This window comes from Nanorana parkeri, unplaced genomic scaffold, assembly GCF_000935625.1.
Source record: "Nanorana parkeri isolate BGI_ZX_2015 unplaced genomic scaffold, ASM93562v1 scaffold506, whole genome shotgun sequence".
Lineage (NCBI taxonomy): Eukaryota > Metazoa > Chordata > Amphibia > Anura > Dicroglossidae > Nanorana > Nanorana parkeri.
Genome location: NW_017306774.1, coordinates 110,073 through 129,709, shown reverse-complemented (window position 1 = coordinate 129,709; position 19,637 = coordinate 110,073). Strand labels below are relative to the sequence as shown.

General features: G+C 44.6%; 1 protein-coding gene across 1 annotated transcript in view; it reads right to left on the bottom strand.

Annotated features, from left to right (window-relative positions):
* LOC108790835 (CMP-N-acetylneuraminate-beta-galactosamide-alpha-2,3-sialyltransferase 4-like) overlaps positions 1-19,637 on the bottom strand; it is a 128,358-nt gene that overhangs the window by 14,022 nt on the left and 94,699 nt on the right. The window contains exons 4-5 of the mRNA XM_018561188.1: positions 6,464-6,530; positions 2,872-2,989 (exon numbers count right to left, since the gene is read on the bottom strand). Coding sequence (XP_018416690.1) covers positions 2,872-2,989; positions 6,464-6,530 — 185 coding nt within the window. The remainder of the gene's footprint in view (positions 1-2,871; positions 2,990-6,463; positions 6,531-19,637) is intronic.

Genomic DNA, 19,637 nt, shown 5'->3' with positions numbered 1-19,637 from the left:
CCTATCCACTGTAGGAAGCTCAGTTTTTCACCTAGTGTCAAGGACTAAGGACCTAAGAATCCATACTGGGAATCATTTTTCCCCTTTTGATTTTTTTTTCCCCTTTGTCAGCTTTGGTGATTCTCTTCATTTAATAGCTGGCTGGGTGACAAGCTGTTAATTGGTTTCTCCCCACACTCTGCTCGACATACAAAGCATCCTGATCCTCCGGGGGGAGCACATATGACCGGGCGGCCCAGTCACACTGTCCTTCTACAGGAAGATGGCACCCTGGTGGGTGTGAAAGTTTGTGAAATCGCCCCGTACTATTTCCATAATCCATTTACCATTGTGCCAGGGAGTCTGGAACACTTGATAATTGTCTGATTTACATGGGCGAAGATATAACTTGGTACTCTGGTGATGGGATTATGGAAATAGAACAGGGTGGTTTCACCAACTTATACATCTCCCAGTTTATTTTTGCACACCATCCATCTGCCTTGACACCTTCCATGGTGATTGGATGGAGTGGATGGAGTTACCAGTGCGGCTGGAATGTTCCCAGCACTCATTAATGCTAAGCAAGTCACTTGGATGACGGGTGAAATGTCTCCAATATTACAGGACAGTTCCAGTTAAATGGGACTAATTACTACTAACTTGTCAGTTTAATATGTAAAAAATAAAAAGAAATGTTTTTCTATCTTATTACATAGTATTTGAATAAACACACAGGTCCATCAAGTTCCACCTTTGTGTGTAGTGCGTGCATGGGTGTATATTAGTCCCTTGGGGTTTAAAGTGACATTAAACCCTCAAGATTTTTTAACATAAACCAATACTGTAATGTGCGCCTTACTGTAATCCATTGCTGCAAAAGGGGCCCAAACCAAGTACTGAGTACATATGCATGCTTGTACTTTTCAGAGGTCCGATATTGTTCTATGTACAATCCTTGTTTTATTGATTGCATGTAATAATCTACTTTTTTGAGGTTGTGGATTTGGGGTTCTTGGGGTTTTCATGAGCTGTAAGCCATAATCATCACAATGATGACAAATCACGGCTTGAATTATCTTGCTTTGCATGTAATGAGTCTCTCTCATATATTAGTTTCACCTTTTAAGTTGCATTAGTGAAATAAATTAACTTTTGCACGATATTCTAATTATTCGAGTTTCACCTGTAAGAGGCACATTACTTACTAAATCACAGCCCACAGGCAAAAGAAAGAAAGTTTCATGTGTAAACCCCAACAATGAACTTCTCTTATTTGCCTCATATCAATGTATCACAACACTGCTATCACCTGCTATAAAACACAACTGAAGCTGAAGTGAGCCCAAAAAATTTACCCCATCCATTTACTGAAAGACATAGAGGAGATCTTTAGATCTTGGTCATCGGGTTATAATGCCACCAGCAGTTGTAGGAATTTCAGTTTTTCACCTAGTGTCAAGGACTAAGGACCTAAGAATCCATACTGGGAATCATTTTTCCCCTTTTGATTTTTTTTTCCCCTTTGTCAGCTTTGGTGATTCTCTTCATTTAATAGCTGGCTGGGTGACAAGCTGTTAATTGGTTTCTCCCCACACTCTGCTCGACATACAAAGCATCCTGATCCTCCGGGGGGAGCACATATGACCGGGCGGCCCAGTCACACTGTCCTTCTACAGGAAGATGGCACCCTGGTGGGTGTGAAAGTTTGTGAAATCGCCCCGTACTATTTCCATAATCCATTTACCATTGTGCCAGGGAGTCTGGAACACTTGATAATTGTCTGATTTACATGGGCGAAGATATAACTTGGTACTCTGGTGATGGGATTATGGAAATAGAACAGGGTGGTTTCACCAACTTATACATCTCCCAGTTTATTTTTGCACACCATCCATCTGCCTTGACACCTTCCATGGTGATTGGATGGAGTGGATGGAGTTACCAGTGCGGCTGGAATGTTCCCAGCACTCATTAATGCTAAGCAAGTCACTTGGATGACGGGTGAAATGTCTCCAATATTACAGGACAGTTCCAGTTAAATGGGACTAATTACTACTAACTTGTCAGTTTAATATGTAAAAAATAAAAAGAAATGTTTTTCTATCTTATTACATAGTATTTGAATAAACACACAGGTCCATCAAGTTCCACCTTTGTGTGTAGTGCGTGCATGGGTGTATATTAGTCCCTTGGGGTTTAAAGTGACATTAAACCCTCAAGATTTTTTAACATAAACCAATACTGTAATGTGCGCCTTACTGTAATCCATGGTAGTTTCCCTTCTCTTTGCTGCTCTTCCTTTTAAATCCTTATCTCTTCTCATGCTGGGGGAGAACTTCTGTTTTGCAGCAGACTGCCTTGTCTCTGCAATGGATACACGGTGTCTGTGTGCAGGTTCACAACCTGAGCCAGCACTACAGGAAGAGGCACCCAGCTGCAAAGGGAAGTTCTCACCAAGCATGAGAAGAGATACAGATTTAAAAGGAAGAGCAGCAAAGAGAAGGGAAACTACCATGGATTACAGTAAGGCGCACATTACAGTATTGTTTTATGTTAAAAAATCTGAGGCTTTAATGTCACTTTAAGGATTTAAGTGTACCTGTACCCCTGCATGTTATGTTCTCTGAGGAAGGTATCTAGTTGATTTTTGAATGATTCAGTATTCTCTGCTGATACCACAGCTTGTGGCAGAGAGTTCCAAAAATCTAACCGCTCTGACTGAGAAGAAGCTCCTACGCCCCTTTGTGGGTAAATCCTTTCTCCACCAGTTTTAGGTGGTGGCCTCTAGTCCTTGTTAGGGAGTTTAGAAGTAAAAGGTTTATTGCCGATGTTGCCATCTCCACTAAACATTTTGTACATTAAAATCATGTCCCCTCTTAATTACATTACAGTGCGAGTATAATGGAGGAAATGTGTACGTACCCCGGTATGTACATGTCCACAGGAAGATACCAAAACATTCCAAAGAAGACTGCAATAGTAAGGAACACGGCCCCGGCCTTCCATCCTGTAGGTGTCACACAAATCACATTACAGAGATGACAACAGCAGCCAGAAGAACTATTTGTATCTACTTACATTCTCCTCTATATACACATTACACATCCCTGCCTTGTACAGTCAGGTCTATGTACCCCATTGTTGTTCTCTTTTTTAAATCTTATTCGGGTCGGGGGGTGGAGTTAACTCCCTGTCTTTCTTTTATCCGCTGGCTTCCTATATCTGTCCTAAGAACTTCATCAGTGAGATTTTCTCACTGTAGTTCTTGGCTTCGACCACCTGGAAGAATTGGGGGATCCAGCTGTTGCATTGAAAGCTCCAACAGGGAGAGCCACAGATATGGCATCCTTGTCCCGCCACCTCAACCAGAGTTCTCTGTGCATCAGTATGGGCATGGGTTCCATGTGACACAAGCTTAATTGCTTCCAACAAGCCATCACAAGTGAAATATAAGGGCTCCCAACATTTATTTTTCACATGCTCAGTTTAGAAAGGTCTACCCGAGTGTTGGAGAGGTCCTTTTAAAAAGGGATCCAACCCATTCCGCCACAGGTTTACAGATTAGGGTCATAGCCAACATAGGACAGAGGGAAATACCTACCAGAGCAAAAAGAAAACCATTCTATCAGTAGAATCCTTTGAGGTATGTGTGCCCTCTGGTGGGTCACTGGTAGGACCACAGTGGGTAAAGACCAACAGCAAATTCCCTCTTAAATGGAAACAGGTCCAACAAATTATTGGGGCCCGGGACCCGTCTGGGTGTATTCGGTCATTCACATAGCTTTGTGAATGAGGTGATGTTGTGCTGATTGACTTCCATTATGTGCTGACACGTGGCACATTGTAAGATCATAGTTTTAGGTGTGAATTGGGTTTACACCAAGCCCCCCGCATATCATAACTCAGCATCTGTTCATCTGGGTCCAGCCATGTTAAACAGAAACCTCCACAAACAGAGACTCGTCTATATGATAAACTCTGCAGCCTCTCCCTGTGCTTTATCATTGTAAAGACCCGTAAGCCCTCGTTCACACCTGAACGTTTTGTAGCGCGTTCTACGCTCGACGAACGCTCTACAAAACGCTCAAAAATATAAATTGCATTGTAGTCAATGGGTCTCGTTCCCACCTTGCCGTATTTCTGCCCGTCCCAAACGCGCTACAAAACGGCCCACGCCTGAAAAGGTACAGGTACTACTTTGGGCCGTTTTGTTTCCATTGGGATACAGCCAAGTAGCCATCGGAAACGCGCGACTTTTTACCGCAGTTCTTGTTTGGGATTCTGTGCAATCTACGTACACGCATTCTGTGCAGTTTCTGTTCTTCCCCCGCAAGCCACATCGGCTCAGTATTACTCCAGACTTTAACGTGAAGCCAGCCAATTTCTCCCGGCCGCCTATAACCACATCATAGCTCAAGTGATGCAACGCTGACCACGCGCCTGGGAGAAAATTGCTAGATTTAGTGTGTGCCGGTGCTCGGGCAGCTTATGTGGTGTAATTATAGACAGACACCCTTCCAACATTCCTGCACTACGAGTCACCCTGACCAACATGGCCGCACTTGTGATTCCGTCACTTTGCCGCTGAGAGGTTTAAAGTGTATTTGGCAAAAAATAAAAAATTCCTTTTGAAGTGGGGAAGGATTACACCCCCTCTGTCGGTGTGCCCATTGGGGAATTCACCCCTCAATTTGTACTGGTGACAGCTGTCATCGATTTAAAAAAAAAAAAGCGAGGGGAAATGTAACATTTCAAAGTTGTTTCCAGAGCAGGAAGTGAGGGGAAATCTGTTCCAGGAGCAACTGTTTGACAGGAGTTCCCCTAACCTTGGGAGATTTTGATTGATTCCTGCTGAGTCTCTGTGACAGGAGGTGTAGGGAAGGAATTGCCTCAATGACAACTGACGGAATCCTCCCTAATCCAAACTAGACAAAGTTCTGGCCACACATCATACACTGTAATTGCCTGTTGTCAGTCGTCTCATTAACATCACATTGATTTCGGTGAGCTGCCAATGAGTAGTTAACTTTTTCGTCAGCAAAGAGGTTTCATCTCCATGTTAGCCCCGGACTCACCACCCGGCACAACAAAAGCCCAAAACTTCCATCTCTACAGACTTCCCTTGTGATGTCCGTCTAAGAACAATCTGTACTACAAATGATCAATCAATCAACTTAAAAATCGCCCGTTTCTGCACCCGCCATCTTGTGTGTTGGGATTGCCTAGGAGGCATGAACCATCCAAACACCTTATACTATAATGCGGAGTCCATTCTATTATTAAACCCTTCACACCGGCCACAGGAATATATGTGGCAGAAGAGTAGAGCCCACAGACATGCGTCGCTGTTTTCTGTCAGGACTCCGCTCAATCGTATCCCCCCAGGACAGCTCCCCGGTGACAAAGATTTGGAGCTGGACAGACTGGCCTCCGATCACGTGATCTCTGTGACAGGTGATAATATGATCGGAATGGCCAATAAAGCAAAATGTGCATCATTGTTTCTGGGTCCTGTTATGGGTACAAATAACGCACGCACACTGTATGTGGTATCCCCTTGAAGGTCAGGAGTAGGAGAGTTTCTTTTGGGGCAGTTTTTGGTGGGGGGATAATTTGTCACGAAAGTTGTTTGGACACAAATGAGAGTTTAATTATATAGATGATATAAACAGCGGAGTAGTGTCAGCACTGCCATGGGGCCCCTGGCTCTGGTGCCCTAACCCTAAAACACGAAAAGACAAACCTTGCCGCACTCCTTACCGGGACTCCCATAATCATCTCTGAGCCTGATGAAGGGGACCCTGTGTGACAGCGATTGTCAATAAATGAACACTTGCTGATTATCATCGTGTGGTGTGCTGGCAACATCCTCTAAAGCAGGGGTCTCAAACTCATTTGACTCGGGGGGCCACTCGACAATTCTATTTCTCCCATGGGGGCCTGGCTTGCCAAATTTCATACATCAAAATAAAATGTAACTATATCCGGTATGGTACTACGGACCCCAATACACACACAATAAGGCCCTATTCATATCAGTGAGTTTAGGTGCATTCCTGCGTCAGGATCTTGCGTTTTTCTGCAGCAGGAATGACTAATCTGGTGTTTAAAGGTGGCAGCTGTCACCTATTCAAAGTAATGATCAGGTGATAGCTGCTGCATGTAAATGCCAGCATACCGCATATAATAGTATGTGATATTATTACATGCGGTTAGAAAGAAGGCAGGCATTGAAAAACAGCAGGATTTCACAGCACCTGACACTAAAGTCGCTGGACATTTCATGCATGTTGTTAATGTGTGTGAAGCTGCCATGCTGACGCGTTTTATATTGTGAGGCATCTGAGTATCGGGGCTTCAATCAGAAAAACTCAAACCTTCACATTCTGCATCAGAGACCAGAACTGCGACATGTAACCAGCATGAGACAGAAGAGTGACGCACACAGAGGGAGGTCTGCAATCCTCATCGGCTCACTTACCATTTTTAATGTTCATTTTGGTCGTCGGAAAACCACAACTCTTCTGGCAGATTTCATTGTTGGCAATCTGCAAGAAACAAAAAAAAGAGTTTTTTACACTTATACGTGTATAAAATAATAAACAAAGATTGTATTTCTTACATCTCACTCTTATAGCTCCATCCTTCTACATTATACAGAGGAATGGAACTCCCAATGTGACAGGCTCCATCCTTCTACATTATACAGAGGAGCGGAACTCCCCATGTGACCGGCTCCATCCTTCTACATTATACAGAGGAGCGGAACTCCCCATGTGACCGGCTCCATCCTTCTACATTATACAGAGGAGCGGAACTCCCCATGTGACCGGCTCCATCCTTCTACATTATACAGAGGAGCGGAACTCCCCATGTGACCGGCTCCATCCTTCTACATTATACAGAGGAGCGGAACTCCCCATGTGACCGGCTCCATCCTTCTACATTATACAGAGGAGCGGAACTCCCCATGTGACCGGCTCCATCCTTCTACATTATACAGAGGAGCGGAACTCCCCATGTGACCGGCTCCATCCTTCTACATTATACAGAGGAGCGGAACTCCCCATGTGACCGGCTCCATCCTTCTACATTATACAGAGGAGCGGAACTCCCCATGTGACCGGCTCCATCCTTCTACATTATACAGAGGAGCGGAACTCCCCATGTGACCGGCTCCATCCTTCTACATTATACAGAGGAGCGGAACTCCCCATGTGACCGGCTCCATCCTTCTACATTATACAGAGGAGCGGAACTCCCCATGTGACCGGCTCCATCCTTCTACATTATACAGAGGAGCGGAACTCCCCATGTGACCGGCTCCATCCTTCTACATTATACAGAGGAGCGGAACTCCCCATGTGACCGGCTCCATCCTTCTACATTATACAGAGGAGCGGAACTCCCCATGTGACCGGCTCCATCCTTCTACATTATACAGAGGAGCGGAACTCCCCATGTGACCGGCTCCATCCTTCTACATTATACAGAGGAGCGGAACTCCCCATGTGACCGGCTCCATCCTTCTACATTATACAGAGGAGCGGAACTCCCCATGTGACCGGCTCCATCCTTCTACATTATACAGAGGAGCGGAACTCCCCATGTGACCGGCTCCATCCTTCTACATTATACAGAGGAGCGGAACTCCCCATGTGACCGGCTCCATCCTTCTACATTATACAGAGGAGCGGAACTCCCCATGTGACCGGCTCCATCCTTCTACATTATACAGAGGAGCGGAACTCCCCATGTGACCGGCTCCATCCTTCTACATTATACAGAGGAGCGGAACTCCCCATGTGACCGGCTCCATCCTTCTACATTATACAGAGGAGCGGAACTCCCCATGTGACCGGCTCCATCCTTCTACATTATACAGAGGAGCGGAACTCCCCATGTGACCGGCTCCATCCTTCTACATTATACAGAGGAGCGGAACTCCCCATGTGACCGGCTCCATCCTTCTACATTATACAGAGGAGCGGAACTCCCCATGTGACCGGCTCCATCCTTCTACATTATACAGAGGAGCGGAACTCCCCATGTGACCGGCTCCATCCTTCTACATTATACAGAGGAGCGGAACTCCCCATGTGACCGGCTCCATCCTTCTACATTATACAGAGGAGCGGAACTCCCCATGTGACCGGCTCCATCCTTCTACATTATACAGAGGAGCGGAACTCCCCATGTGACCGGCTCCATCCTTCTACATTATACAGAGGAGCGGAACTCCCCATGTGACCGGCTCCATCCTTCTACATTATACAGAGGAGCGGAACTCCCCATGTGACCGGCTCCATCCTTCTACATTATACAGAGGAGCGGAACTCCCCATGTGACCGGCTCCATCCTTCTACATTATACAGAGGAGCGGAACTCCCCATGTGACCGGCTCCATCCTTCTACATTATACAGAGGAGCGGAACTCCCCATGTGACCGGCTCCATCCTTCTACATTATACAGAGGAGCGGAACTCCCCATGTGACCGGCTCCATCCTTCTACATTATACAGAGGAGCGGAACTCCCCATGTGACCGGCTCCATCCTTCTACATTATACAGAGGAGCGGAACTCCCCATGTGACCGGCTCCATCCTTCTACATTATACAGAGGAGCGGAACTCCCCATGTGACCGGCTCCATCCTTCTACATTATACAGAGGAGCGGAACTCCCCATGTGACCGGCTCCATCCTTCTACATTATACAGAGGAGCGGAACTCCCCATGTGACAGGCTCCAGAGGAATGGAACTCCCTCTGTATTAGATGTGGGAAGCAGTGACCAGCAAAAACTAGAAGTCTGCTATGTCCTGCCGGCCTCATCATTCACCCCAGAATAACACTGAGACTCGTATTTCCTCAACAGCTTGGATCAGAAAAAAGTCATCGACAATCCCTCACAGTCATAAAATAATGATTCTGAGGAGATGTTTTTATTCTTAAAAATAAAGGTCAAAATACAGAAATCTTTTAAACGAGGGACCTCTGTGTTACTAGTCCTGCCGGAGGGAAGACGGTCTGAAGCAGAAAATAAATAATTGGTTCAGTAGGAGTTTCCCGTGTTCTGATCCGTGTATTCAGAAAGGGACACTAATTATTATAGAGGGCCACGTCCAGGCACTGAACAGTATCCGGAGCTCCCAATTCTAGCAAATGTTTAAAGAAACCAAAAGCTATTTTCTACTGCAGATTACTCAGTAACAACAACATGATTACAAAGAACACAGCCTAATGTATAACACCATAATGATGCATCACATCAGATTTGCCTTATCTGTCTTATTAACATTTCCTTCACTATTATAAAACATGAAATATTATTGATCTGACTGGGTGATGGCCTAATACCTATGCTGCACTCCTCTCAAGAGTAAATATTAGGACTACCTGTGAACCCCTCTCCCTTATCTAAAGTGTGCCTATATAGGAAGACGGGCAATGAGGCAGTCAGAAGGTATGCGCAAGTCAAACCCATCTCTGACGTCATGGCAGAACCCACAAACAGGATGAAGAATTCACAGAAATAAAACTTACAAATGTATCTCAATACAAATGAGTAAACTAAACGTGAGATTGTAGTCCAGCCCGGGGGGTGGGGGTGCTTAGAGTGGTGACTACTTTACAACACACACAGGGACCATGGGGAACAGACGTAGCCCCCCTCCAGAAGGAAGGACAGTGTCAGAGATGAGTGGAGGATCTACAGCCGACTGATACACAAATAAGATACATTGATGTTCAGAGTTCAGGGTCTCAGATGGATTTTTAAGGTTTAGTGTCACTTTAAAGTTCCTGTTTTTGTTGAGAGCCGACGGGATCCCCGAAAACTAAACCTATTAGGTCGCTCTGGGCAATGATTTCTTACAGGAACACAGGATGGAAGTCGCAGATTTCTTTCTCTTTCATTGATTGAAACATTATAAACTTCACAACAAAACAAACTCATTTCACAACTAAATACAGATGTAAATTAGGATTCAGGAATTGGTGAAGAGATTAAAGACGATATCACAGCAAGAAAAGTGATTCAATTATCTGAAGACCATCCGAAAAATACGGTTCAAATAATATCTGAAATGGAAATTATTACATAACTTGTCCCCGAGCAAAGTTTTCTGACACCTTGTTAGAGCTGCAGCTAACGATTATTTTCAAAATCGATTAGTTGGCCGATTATTAAGTTCGATTAATCGGTTAATCGGATAAACAATAAAATACATTTTAAAACATGGCTCCAGTGATGGGACTACTAGTTTGTATTGAGATTGCAGTCCATCACAGGAGCAAGCTTGGAGCGGTGGAAGTAAAAAAGAAAACAGTGTTATGTGCAATATAGTGAAATGGAAAGTGTAAAATTATACAGCAATGAATGCAGAATACCACCAGCTATAGAGGACTACAAATCCCAGCTATAATACATTATACAGCGCAATGCAGAATACCACCAGCTATAGAGGAATACAACAAATCCCAGCAATAGTACATTATAGCTGGTGGTATTCTGCATTGCGCTGTATAATGTACTGTTGCTGGGTTTTGTAGTCCTCTATAGCTGGTGGTATTCGGCATTGCACCACTGTATAATGTACTATTGCTGGGATTTGTTGTACTCCTCTATAGCTGGTGGAATTCCGCATGACGCTGTATAATGTATTATTGCTGGGATTTGTAGTCCTCTACACAGCGCAGTGCAGAATATCACCAACTATAGAAGAGTACAACAAATCCCAGCAATACATTATACATACAGTGTATGATGTATTGCTGGGATTTGTATTCCTATGTATAATATACAGCACAATGTACCATCAGCTATAGAGGACTACAAATCCCAGCAATACATTATAGAGCACCATGTGTGGGAAAGTGCAGGCTTACCTGAGCAGTCTTCCAGCAACTTGCTTCTGAGATAGGGTCTGCCTGAGATAGGTGCGTCGTGTAAAGCGTGGATGCGGGTCTGGCAGCGGTGAGCGTGATTTGGGGAGGAGGTGCAGCGTGTGTGGAGCCGTGAACAGGGCCAACTGATCGGAAGCCGATTAATCGATTATTGAAAAAGTTGACAACTTTTTCAATAATCGATTATAATCGATTATGTCGATTAGTTGTTGCAGCCCTACACCTTGTACATACCGATCATAGTCTGATATCATTTACCAGCGTGAGGAATAAAAACCAAAACATGCCACAGAAGTCAAATGTTCACTTTATTTCCAATCTAAACACTTTCAGCCGCTCATATTACTAAATGAGAGCAAGCCCGCGTTATAAAACCTCCCCAGTGATTTCCTTCTAATTGTAGGACGTTATGTAAGCAGTTAATTTCCCCAGTGATAGGAAAGTTGGAAGATCAGCCGGGTAACTCCCCGAGTCCCTCTTACCATCATCGGTGGCCAAACCGTTCTGAGCCCATGTCCTCAGCGTGACGAAGAATAGATTCATGAGCCAGCTGGCCAGGTACAACCCTCATCTGCGCTGTTCAGTTGCGGCATCGGATATATGACTATTGTTCAACGTAAAGAGTCACGAAAGATAAAGCAGCTTCATTCTGACAATCCTGCTGGGCACCAGTCCAAGTCCTGTGTGCCGCACCTACATCATGGCACTGAGACATGAATAAACAGTATGGCATAAAAACAATAATATATAGCTGCAAGCAGCAATAAAAGGTGGCCAAGCATTAGAGCCTGCCACATGAGATGATAATGTAGTTCGAGAGATAATTAGCAAAGTTATGTATTCACAATACACCTGCAAACGTTTCCATGAATTGTAATATTTTTCCAAATTCAAAATGGCCGCCGACCTTGTTGACATTTGAAACCCATATTGTATTTGGCAGGTATGATGTTGACTTATCATATGTATAACGAGTTTAATATAAATAGTGATAGAAATGCGTGTTTAAACAATTTGCTGCAATGTTAAAAGTGACTGGCTTGTGGCAGCCATATTAATTTTGGGATCGGACCCGTTTATAAAACCGCGGTAGAAGAGGTCGCCCTGAACATAGGTGCAACGTTTTGAATTATTCTGCTATATGGTTCCAGAGATGAAGTTGTTTGCAGAATATAGCACATACAATATGGCTGCCGAACCATGTGATCAAATGACTTGTAATGGAAGACATGTGATACCAGAGCACAGCATAACCTCACGCAGCAATTTGTACATCTGTAGCTTCAGCGGTTCTGGATATTTGCAAAAACCAAGATGGCTGCCACATCATGTGACCCATGGCCTCTATATTGCCATACGTTCTGCAGAGCACAGGGCTCTACCATTGTGCAACGTTTAACATTGCTCTTATTACAGGCATTTGAAAAAAAGCGGTGGAATAATAATAATAATAATCAGAATAAAAACAAATAGGTGTCCTTTGCAACTTTGTTGCTTGGCCACCTAAATACCAAATGTTCCTTCTGCTTATCGCATTGACTGACAGCAAAGTGCTTGTGTACCACAATCGGCAATCAATAAATCTTCCAGTGCAAGTTCAATAAAAAAAATGGAGGGTCGGTTTGTTGCGCGCTACGCAATAAAAGGCGGCACATCTGTGAGTTAGACCCATTGGGCCCGATATACGTTCTGATTGGCGGTTGTAGAGGAATATGAAGTCTCACACAAGACGTCCGATTGTCACATTCTGTTGCACATAAGCGGTTCTGTTGCAGTGCGTTTAGTTTTTTTAGGCGCAGAAACCACAATCTTGACTGTCATGTGCCACCGTCCCATTGGTGCAATACTGTGCACCTCCACTCCGCCAAATGCTGATGAACTTGTTACTCGAACCTTCAACTCGAACAATTATTTGCATTCCATAAATCAGCGTTGCAGACGCCAAATATCTGGCACACCATCAATAGTTTATTGGGCTCATTGTTGTGTTTTATGCTGCTTAACCACCGCTACCTATTTCCTGGTAAAAATACTGAAAGATTTTGTGAAATTGTGTTGGTCGTACCGGCCTGACATTTCCTTTCATCCCATCAGACAACACTGTGAGGGGGAAAGGAATAATGATTGGTTTCTTTCAGTTCATTGACGCCCGGGGCGGTACTGTGATGTGCCGGCTGCTTAGAGTCCATGAGGTTCACAGAAACTTACTATGCCAGTCAGACATAATCCCTCTTGTTTCCTCTGACAGCTCCACCCCACATTAATAATATTGTATAAAACAAGAACAATGGATCCACTAAATCAAACAATTATGGCCCTGAGCACCCAATGGACAACTCGCAGTACTTTATAACCCTACAAATCATTATCTATACACAGCTTGGAAGCAAAGCAGAACTGTTTATTAGACATGTGCTATTCTTTTCGTATCGAGATTCAGACAAATTTTCGGAAATTCGGATGTATCCGAATTACAGATATAACGAATGCAAACGAATCCCAATTTCCGTTTCCGAAATTCGTTAGCGGTAGTTCGTTTGAACGTTGGTTTTCGTTTCGTTCGTTGGAGCAAAGTGACATTAGAGAAGGAGAAAAACATTTTTTCCCCCTCAAATGTCACTTTGCTGCAAACGAACGTTCGAACGAACTACCGCTAAAGAATTTAGTCCGAATTCCGAATCCGAATTGACTTTAACACCCGAATCCCGAAAAACGAAATAACACAAATCCGAATCAAAACGAAACGAATTTTTTGGCAGTGCACATGTCTACTGTTTATGTCAAGGGTAACGTACGTCACACGTTTCAACATTCGGAGATGGAAAAGATCCAGAAGTTTAGCACAAGAGACGCCGGCAACAACCTCCATAAAATCATTTCAGGAAAAAGAAAATCTGACCGGCTTTCCTTCACACCTATGACGGCCAACACCACCAAAAAACAAATACTAAAAACATAAAAGGTTTGAACATGGCGGTGATGTTCTTTTCCCCGAACCACCAAATTCCGGTAAGAGTCTGAAGTTATAAAAGTGATATTGAGATACGGCGATGTCCTCTGCTGATGAGCTGACACCATCTTCCCCTCTGCCCTTCCCCCTCCATACAAGTCATTAGTGAGCTCGGATCGTATCTGCCCTTTTAATGGATATGCATCGGGCACCTGCTTACAGGGCAAACGCTAATATAAACAACTCAAACATGTATACAAAACATAGATATATGGGGCAATACAATCATTACACAAGTCATACACTGTGCTGAATGCTTCCTTCGGCTGGGTTCACACCTGGGCCTATTTTTTCAGCTCATTTTTTTTAGCTCGTTTTTCCGTTCAGTGAAACGCGCATTTCACTGGTGGTATGATTTTTCCCCCCCTTATTTTCTCTATTTTAAAATTTTTTTCCCACTTTCAAACTTCCCGCCGGCTCCGCCCCCCTGCGACGTGGCCGCTCGCCGGAGGACACAGCGGGGATCGCGGACAAGGTAAGTCCTACGCTGTATTCCCGAGTGTGGCTCGGGGTTACCGCTTTGTTAACGCCGATCCACATTCGGGAATACCAATGGAAACGCGCTGAAAAACGCCCCAAAGAAGCTCCTGTACTTGTTTGGGTGTAGGGCATTTTTCAGTGCGTTTCCACGTGCTGAAATACGCCCAGGTGGGAACCATGCCCATAGGAAAGTATGGGATTTCACTGTTTGAGCGTTTTACAGCGGGTCCATCAGCGCCCAGGTGTGAACCCGGTGTTAGCGATTCTTGTTGGGAAGAGCTCCTTTCTAAAATCCTTTTGTGTAAAGAGCATAGTGAACTCGCAGACGGTACAGGTGAAGAGCATAGTGAACTGGCAGACGCTACACGTGAAGAGCATAGTGAACTGGCAGACACTACACGTGAAGAGCATAGTGAACTGGCAGACACTACACGTGAAGAGCATAGTGAACTGGCAGACACTACACGTGAAGAACATAGTGAACTGGCAGACGCTACATGTGAAGAGCATAGTGAACTCGCAGACACTACACGTGAAGAGTATAGTGAACTCGCAGACGCTACATGTGAAGAGCATAGTGAACTGGCAGACGCTACATGTGAAGAACATAGTGAACTTGCAGATGCTACACGTGAAGAACATAGTGAACTGGCAGAGGCTACACGTGAAGAACATAGTGAACTGGCAGACGCTACACGTGAAGAGCATAGTGAACTGGCAGACGCTACACGTGAAGAGCATAGTGAACTCGCAGACGCTACACGTGAAGAGCATATTGAACTCGCAGACGCTACACGTGAAGAGCATAGTGAACTCGCTGACGCTACACGTGAAGAGCATAGTGAACTGGCAGACGCTACATGTGAAGAACATAGTGAACTCGCAGACGCTACATGTGAAGAGCATAGTGAACTCGCAGACACTACATGTGAAGAGCATAGTGAACTCGCAGACACGTCATGCCTTTTATGAACTGAGCCAGCCAGTTACCTGGCATCTTCCAGCCCGCTCCCCGGCCACTCTCTAGTCTAGCACACGTGTGGCATTCATCTTGCTCTTCGCAGATTCAGCTGGAAACCTCCATGGGGGAGCAAATGTCAGAAAGTGATCATACGACTACATACATGTATCCTGCTCCACGTTCAGAGTTTGTTAAACAAAGAAAGATCTGAATGATTAGTGCATATTGTCCGCTCACACGCCTACAAGATAAATACAGATGACTTTGGCTGGCACTTCACCTCACGTGGGAATTATTTTATAATTGAACCCTTTTACCTGCAATCCGGTTCTCCCCGGAGCTTCATCAAACCACCAAAACTCCTCTACAATATATCTGCACAGGGCTTGTTGAATGTTGCAGGCGAAAAGAACATACGATGGACACGTATGTGTGGGATGATCTGGAGGGCAGATTAGAGCGTCAGTGATCCAGCAAGCATCTGCTTTAGGAGCCGGTTTAGGCAGCGACAGTGCCGGTAGGAAAAGCATTCACGTGACACTACAAGTGGACCTCCAGGTACCATTCAACACCGCCGCAGCCTGAGATATGGAAGTTAAATGTCTGAAGGCCGGGGGGGCTGGAGCAGCTCTGAGCAAAATGGCACTGGGACATGATGAGACTTTTGTAGCCACAGGCAGACTCCAACTGCTCCTGTCCATATGTGCCGCTCTGGATTGCACGAGCATGAAATCCACACACTGACGCGTTTCTGCCTTAGTCATAGCTTTATGACTAAGGCCACTCAGGCAGAAACGCGTCAGTGGCTGTGTGCGGATTTCATGCTCATGTAATAAATGATATTTTGGAGGATTTTGAGTGCTGGCAACACTTTATTTTTGTTGGAATCCTATCTGGTTCTGTAGTACAATGTTAGAGGCATCTGCATTGAGTGCTTCATAGACAGTGCACAGAAAGGAGACAGAAATAATACCGCAATGCTTCCAAGCAATAAAAACAATGGCAGGACTATCGTTTTGTATTACATTTGCTGATTTACCTGGGAACTCCGATATGAAGTTCTCTCTCAACTCTCCCATTCTCTCCGAGCTGCCAACAGGCTACAAATCCCAGCATGCCCTGGGCTGTGAGGGGCAGTGAATGCATTGCGCAATGCTGGAGAAGATTGCACGCGTGTAAGGCAAGTGTGATATCATGTATGCTGAGCTGACTTTCACATTATGGTAAAACCGCACACAGCACTGAACAGAGAGCAGCAGCGAGATCGCAGAGGACACTGGCAACCGATTTCACCTTCTGCATTCACTTTACTTTAAACAGAGAGAAGGAAATGAAGGTCAGCGACAATGAATACTCATCATAAGCTTCTCATCATTCATAATACATAGTACAAGAAAGAGAATCACATGGAGGCTGAAGAATAACAATTCTCTCCTTCCCTCAAATACAATTCCGTGTCTGCAGCTAGGATAACCTCTCCTGAACTAAATGTATCTGGTCACATGACAGAATCCGGCACAATATCGTCTTTATATATTTTTTTATGTGTTTGTTACCTATGACTTTAACAGTCCGATACATGTGGAACCTGACTGTTAGAGGCATGCCCTTAAAGGTATACTCCACCTTTCTGACCTTGCTTCATGTTACAACCATATCTAGGGTGAATTATCTGCTTCTCCCTTCGGCATCCACACAGCCACATCATCCAGTCACAGTGCTGTGTGAATGGGGAGACTACAAGCCCCATCTGGGACTGACAGTAGGAAAATAAGATTGCACATGTGCAGTGATGTCACCACAGTTGTTGTAGTCCATTGTCTACATTCACCCGCCCCCTAACTGAAGATCCATAGTTTTGTATGGAGTTGGAGGTCAAACAATGCCAGAGCCCGTGCAGTGCACTGTGAGGGTTGGAATGCGGACGTGCGGAGATTCTTCGCCCCTACTGAAGGGAGGGGAATGCAGCCGATGTACGGCTAAGAACAGCCATACAGGGCCGCAGTGAATAGCCTATGAGGCTTCGGCTCCCTTCGGTCCAGGTCATTTTTTTTTATTCGGCAGCTTAGTGAATAATCCCCTAAATGTTTCAGGGATTGTAAAAAAATAGTTAATGTGTTTTACCAAATGACCTGAAATATTTCAGAATATGTTGGCAGAGATGGTGTCTTGTCTTGGGTGAAGTTTGGGGGAAATTGGTTAACATCTAAGTTGTCTTCTGTACGTTAAACCACATTAAGCTCCTTGATAAACAAGCTTAAAGTGACATTAAACCCTCAGATTTTTTAACGCCTTCTCTTTGCTGCTCTTCCTTTTAAATCCTCATGTCTTCTCATGCTGGGTGAGAACTTCCCTTTTCAGCTGAGTGCCTCTTCCTGTAGTGCTGGCTCAGGTTACAGGCCTATACAAACCTATACACAGACACCGTGTATCCATTCCAGAGACAAGGCAGTCTGCTGCAAAACAGAATTTCTCCCCCAGCATGAGAACAGATACAGATTTAAAAGGAAGAGCAGCAAAGAGAAGGGAAACTACCATGGATTACAGTAGGGCGCACATTACAGTATTGTTTTATGTTAAAAAAATCTGAGTGTTTAATGTCACTTTTGTCTCTCATTCGCCTTCTGGGAAACCAAAATCCATGAAACTTTCAGAAGACGTTTTAGAAGCTGACAACTTTCAAGGCGATTATTGAGGTACATTAAAGGAGAACTATGAGGTGAGTGATTTTCACTCAGCCTCATAATCTGAGCCGACCTGTGACAATGAGACTGTCACCGGTCAGCTCAGTAGATCGGGAAGTGAGCGAACACATACCGGCGCTCGCTCACTTCTCGATCCTGTGCTGGCAGAGAGCTGTGACAGGGGAGGGGCTGGATTCCCCCCTTCCCGCTCCGATCTTCCAGTGCTGACTGGTGGAATAGACAGGGGAGGGGGCGGGTACAGCTGGCTCTGTCTCTAGATAGGCGGGAGGACGCTAGTTTGTGTCCTCCCGTTACCCTAAGGAGAACTATGGGGAAAAGCCCTGACCCCATAGTTCTCCTTTAAGCTACATTAAGCCATTTTCACATGAAATGTTTTAGGATGTCCCTTCATATGGTGTGTATGGGCGATGTGGACAAACATTCATCTGACCTTCCTTTTATTTCCAGCAAAAGGATCAGCAAAGTTTGTTCTCAGCTACAAAAGGCTCCTCCCATTCAAATGCTATATTTCATGCCAGGTTGAGTGGTGTTCCAGATCACACATATTGGTCTTCCGCCTCCTGCATACCACCTGCCTCTGTTCCATACCGCTGCCAGAGAGATATAGTACCAAACGCCAAAATATCAGTTCTGGGTAGACTCAACGTTTCCTGATAATCCCATAATCCCGCCATAAAATATTTCCTGGTACAGGTCAGCTGTACTGGTGTGGTAACACATAGCCGGATGGCACCACTTCACATGGTGTTTACTTTTCTTACATTTCACAAGCTGCATTTGTTGTAAAAGCCGGCTAAACATTGACACAAGCGCTTGTTAAAATGCCATTAAATTGTAGCCTTGATGAGGTGATGTTACACGGACAGGATGTGACAGCCGGACTCCTCCGCTACAGTCTAAGCTACCATCTCCTGCGATGTGATTGGAAAGGAACGATCTATGACTCCCTGTTTATAGGACGCGGCCAATCACTGACCGGTTATACAGGATTCTAGTCTTCATCTTACAAAAGGCATTTCATTTGTTTATTTTGTAGGTTGATTTCATTCTTTGAATAATGTTTTTTATAAAAGATCACATCCGTGTCCTTTATCTAACGTAAGGGCTGAACGGCTTTATAATCCCCTCACAGCCCGAGATTAATTACTGACAATCATCTTTCCACATTCAGACAGCGACAAGTTCTAACGCTCGCTGCTGAATGATATGGAATCTCATGTGAAGTTCAACAATAAAACCTTCTTTCAATCTGGAATAAATTAAATATTATTAGAATTATTTTGTTTCAAATAATCTGGAAGGGTGACAACCTACGTTATGTCATTTTTTAAAAATTACTTTTCGCTTCAGTTCCTGTGTCGTCGCCAGGACAGGAAGAGAAAATGTCCAAGAATCTAAGTACTAGTCATATACCGATACCAGTACCAGTACCGTGCAAATGCTCGGATACCCAAAACCGATATTGGCACTTTAATTCATGCACATTAAAGCAGCTGCCTTAGGTCCACGGAGCCCGGGAACCACGGAGTGCCTCTGTTTACAGCGCTTCCACTGGCCCGCACATCTCCCCCTCATGAGACCTTCTGCACCCCTC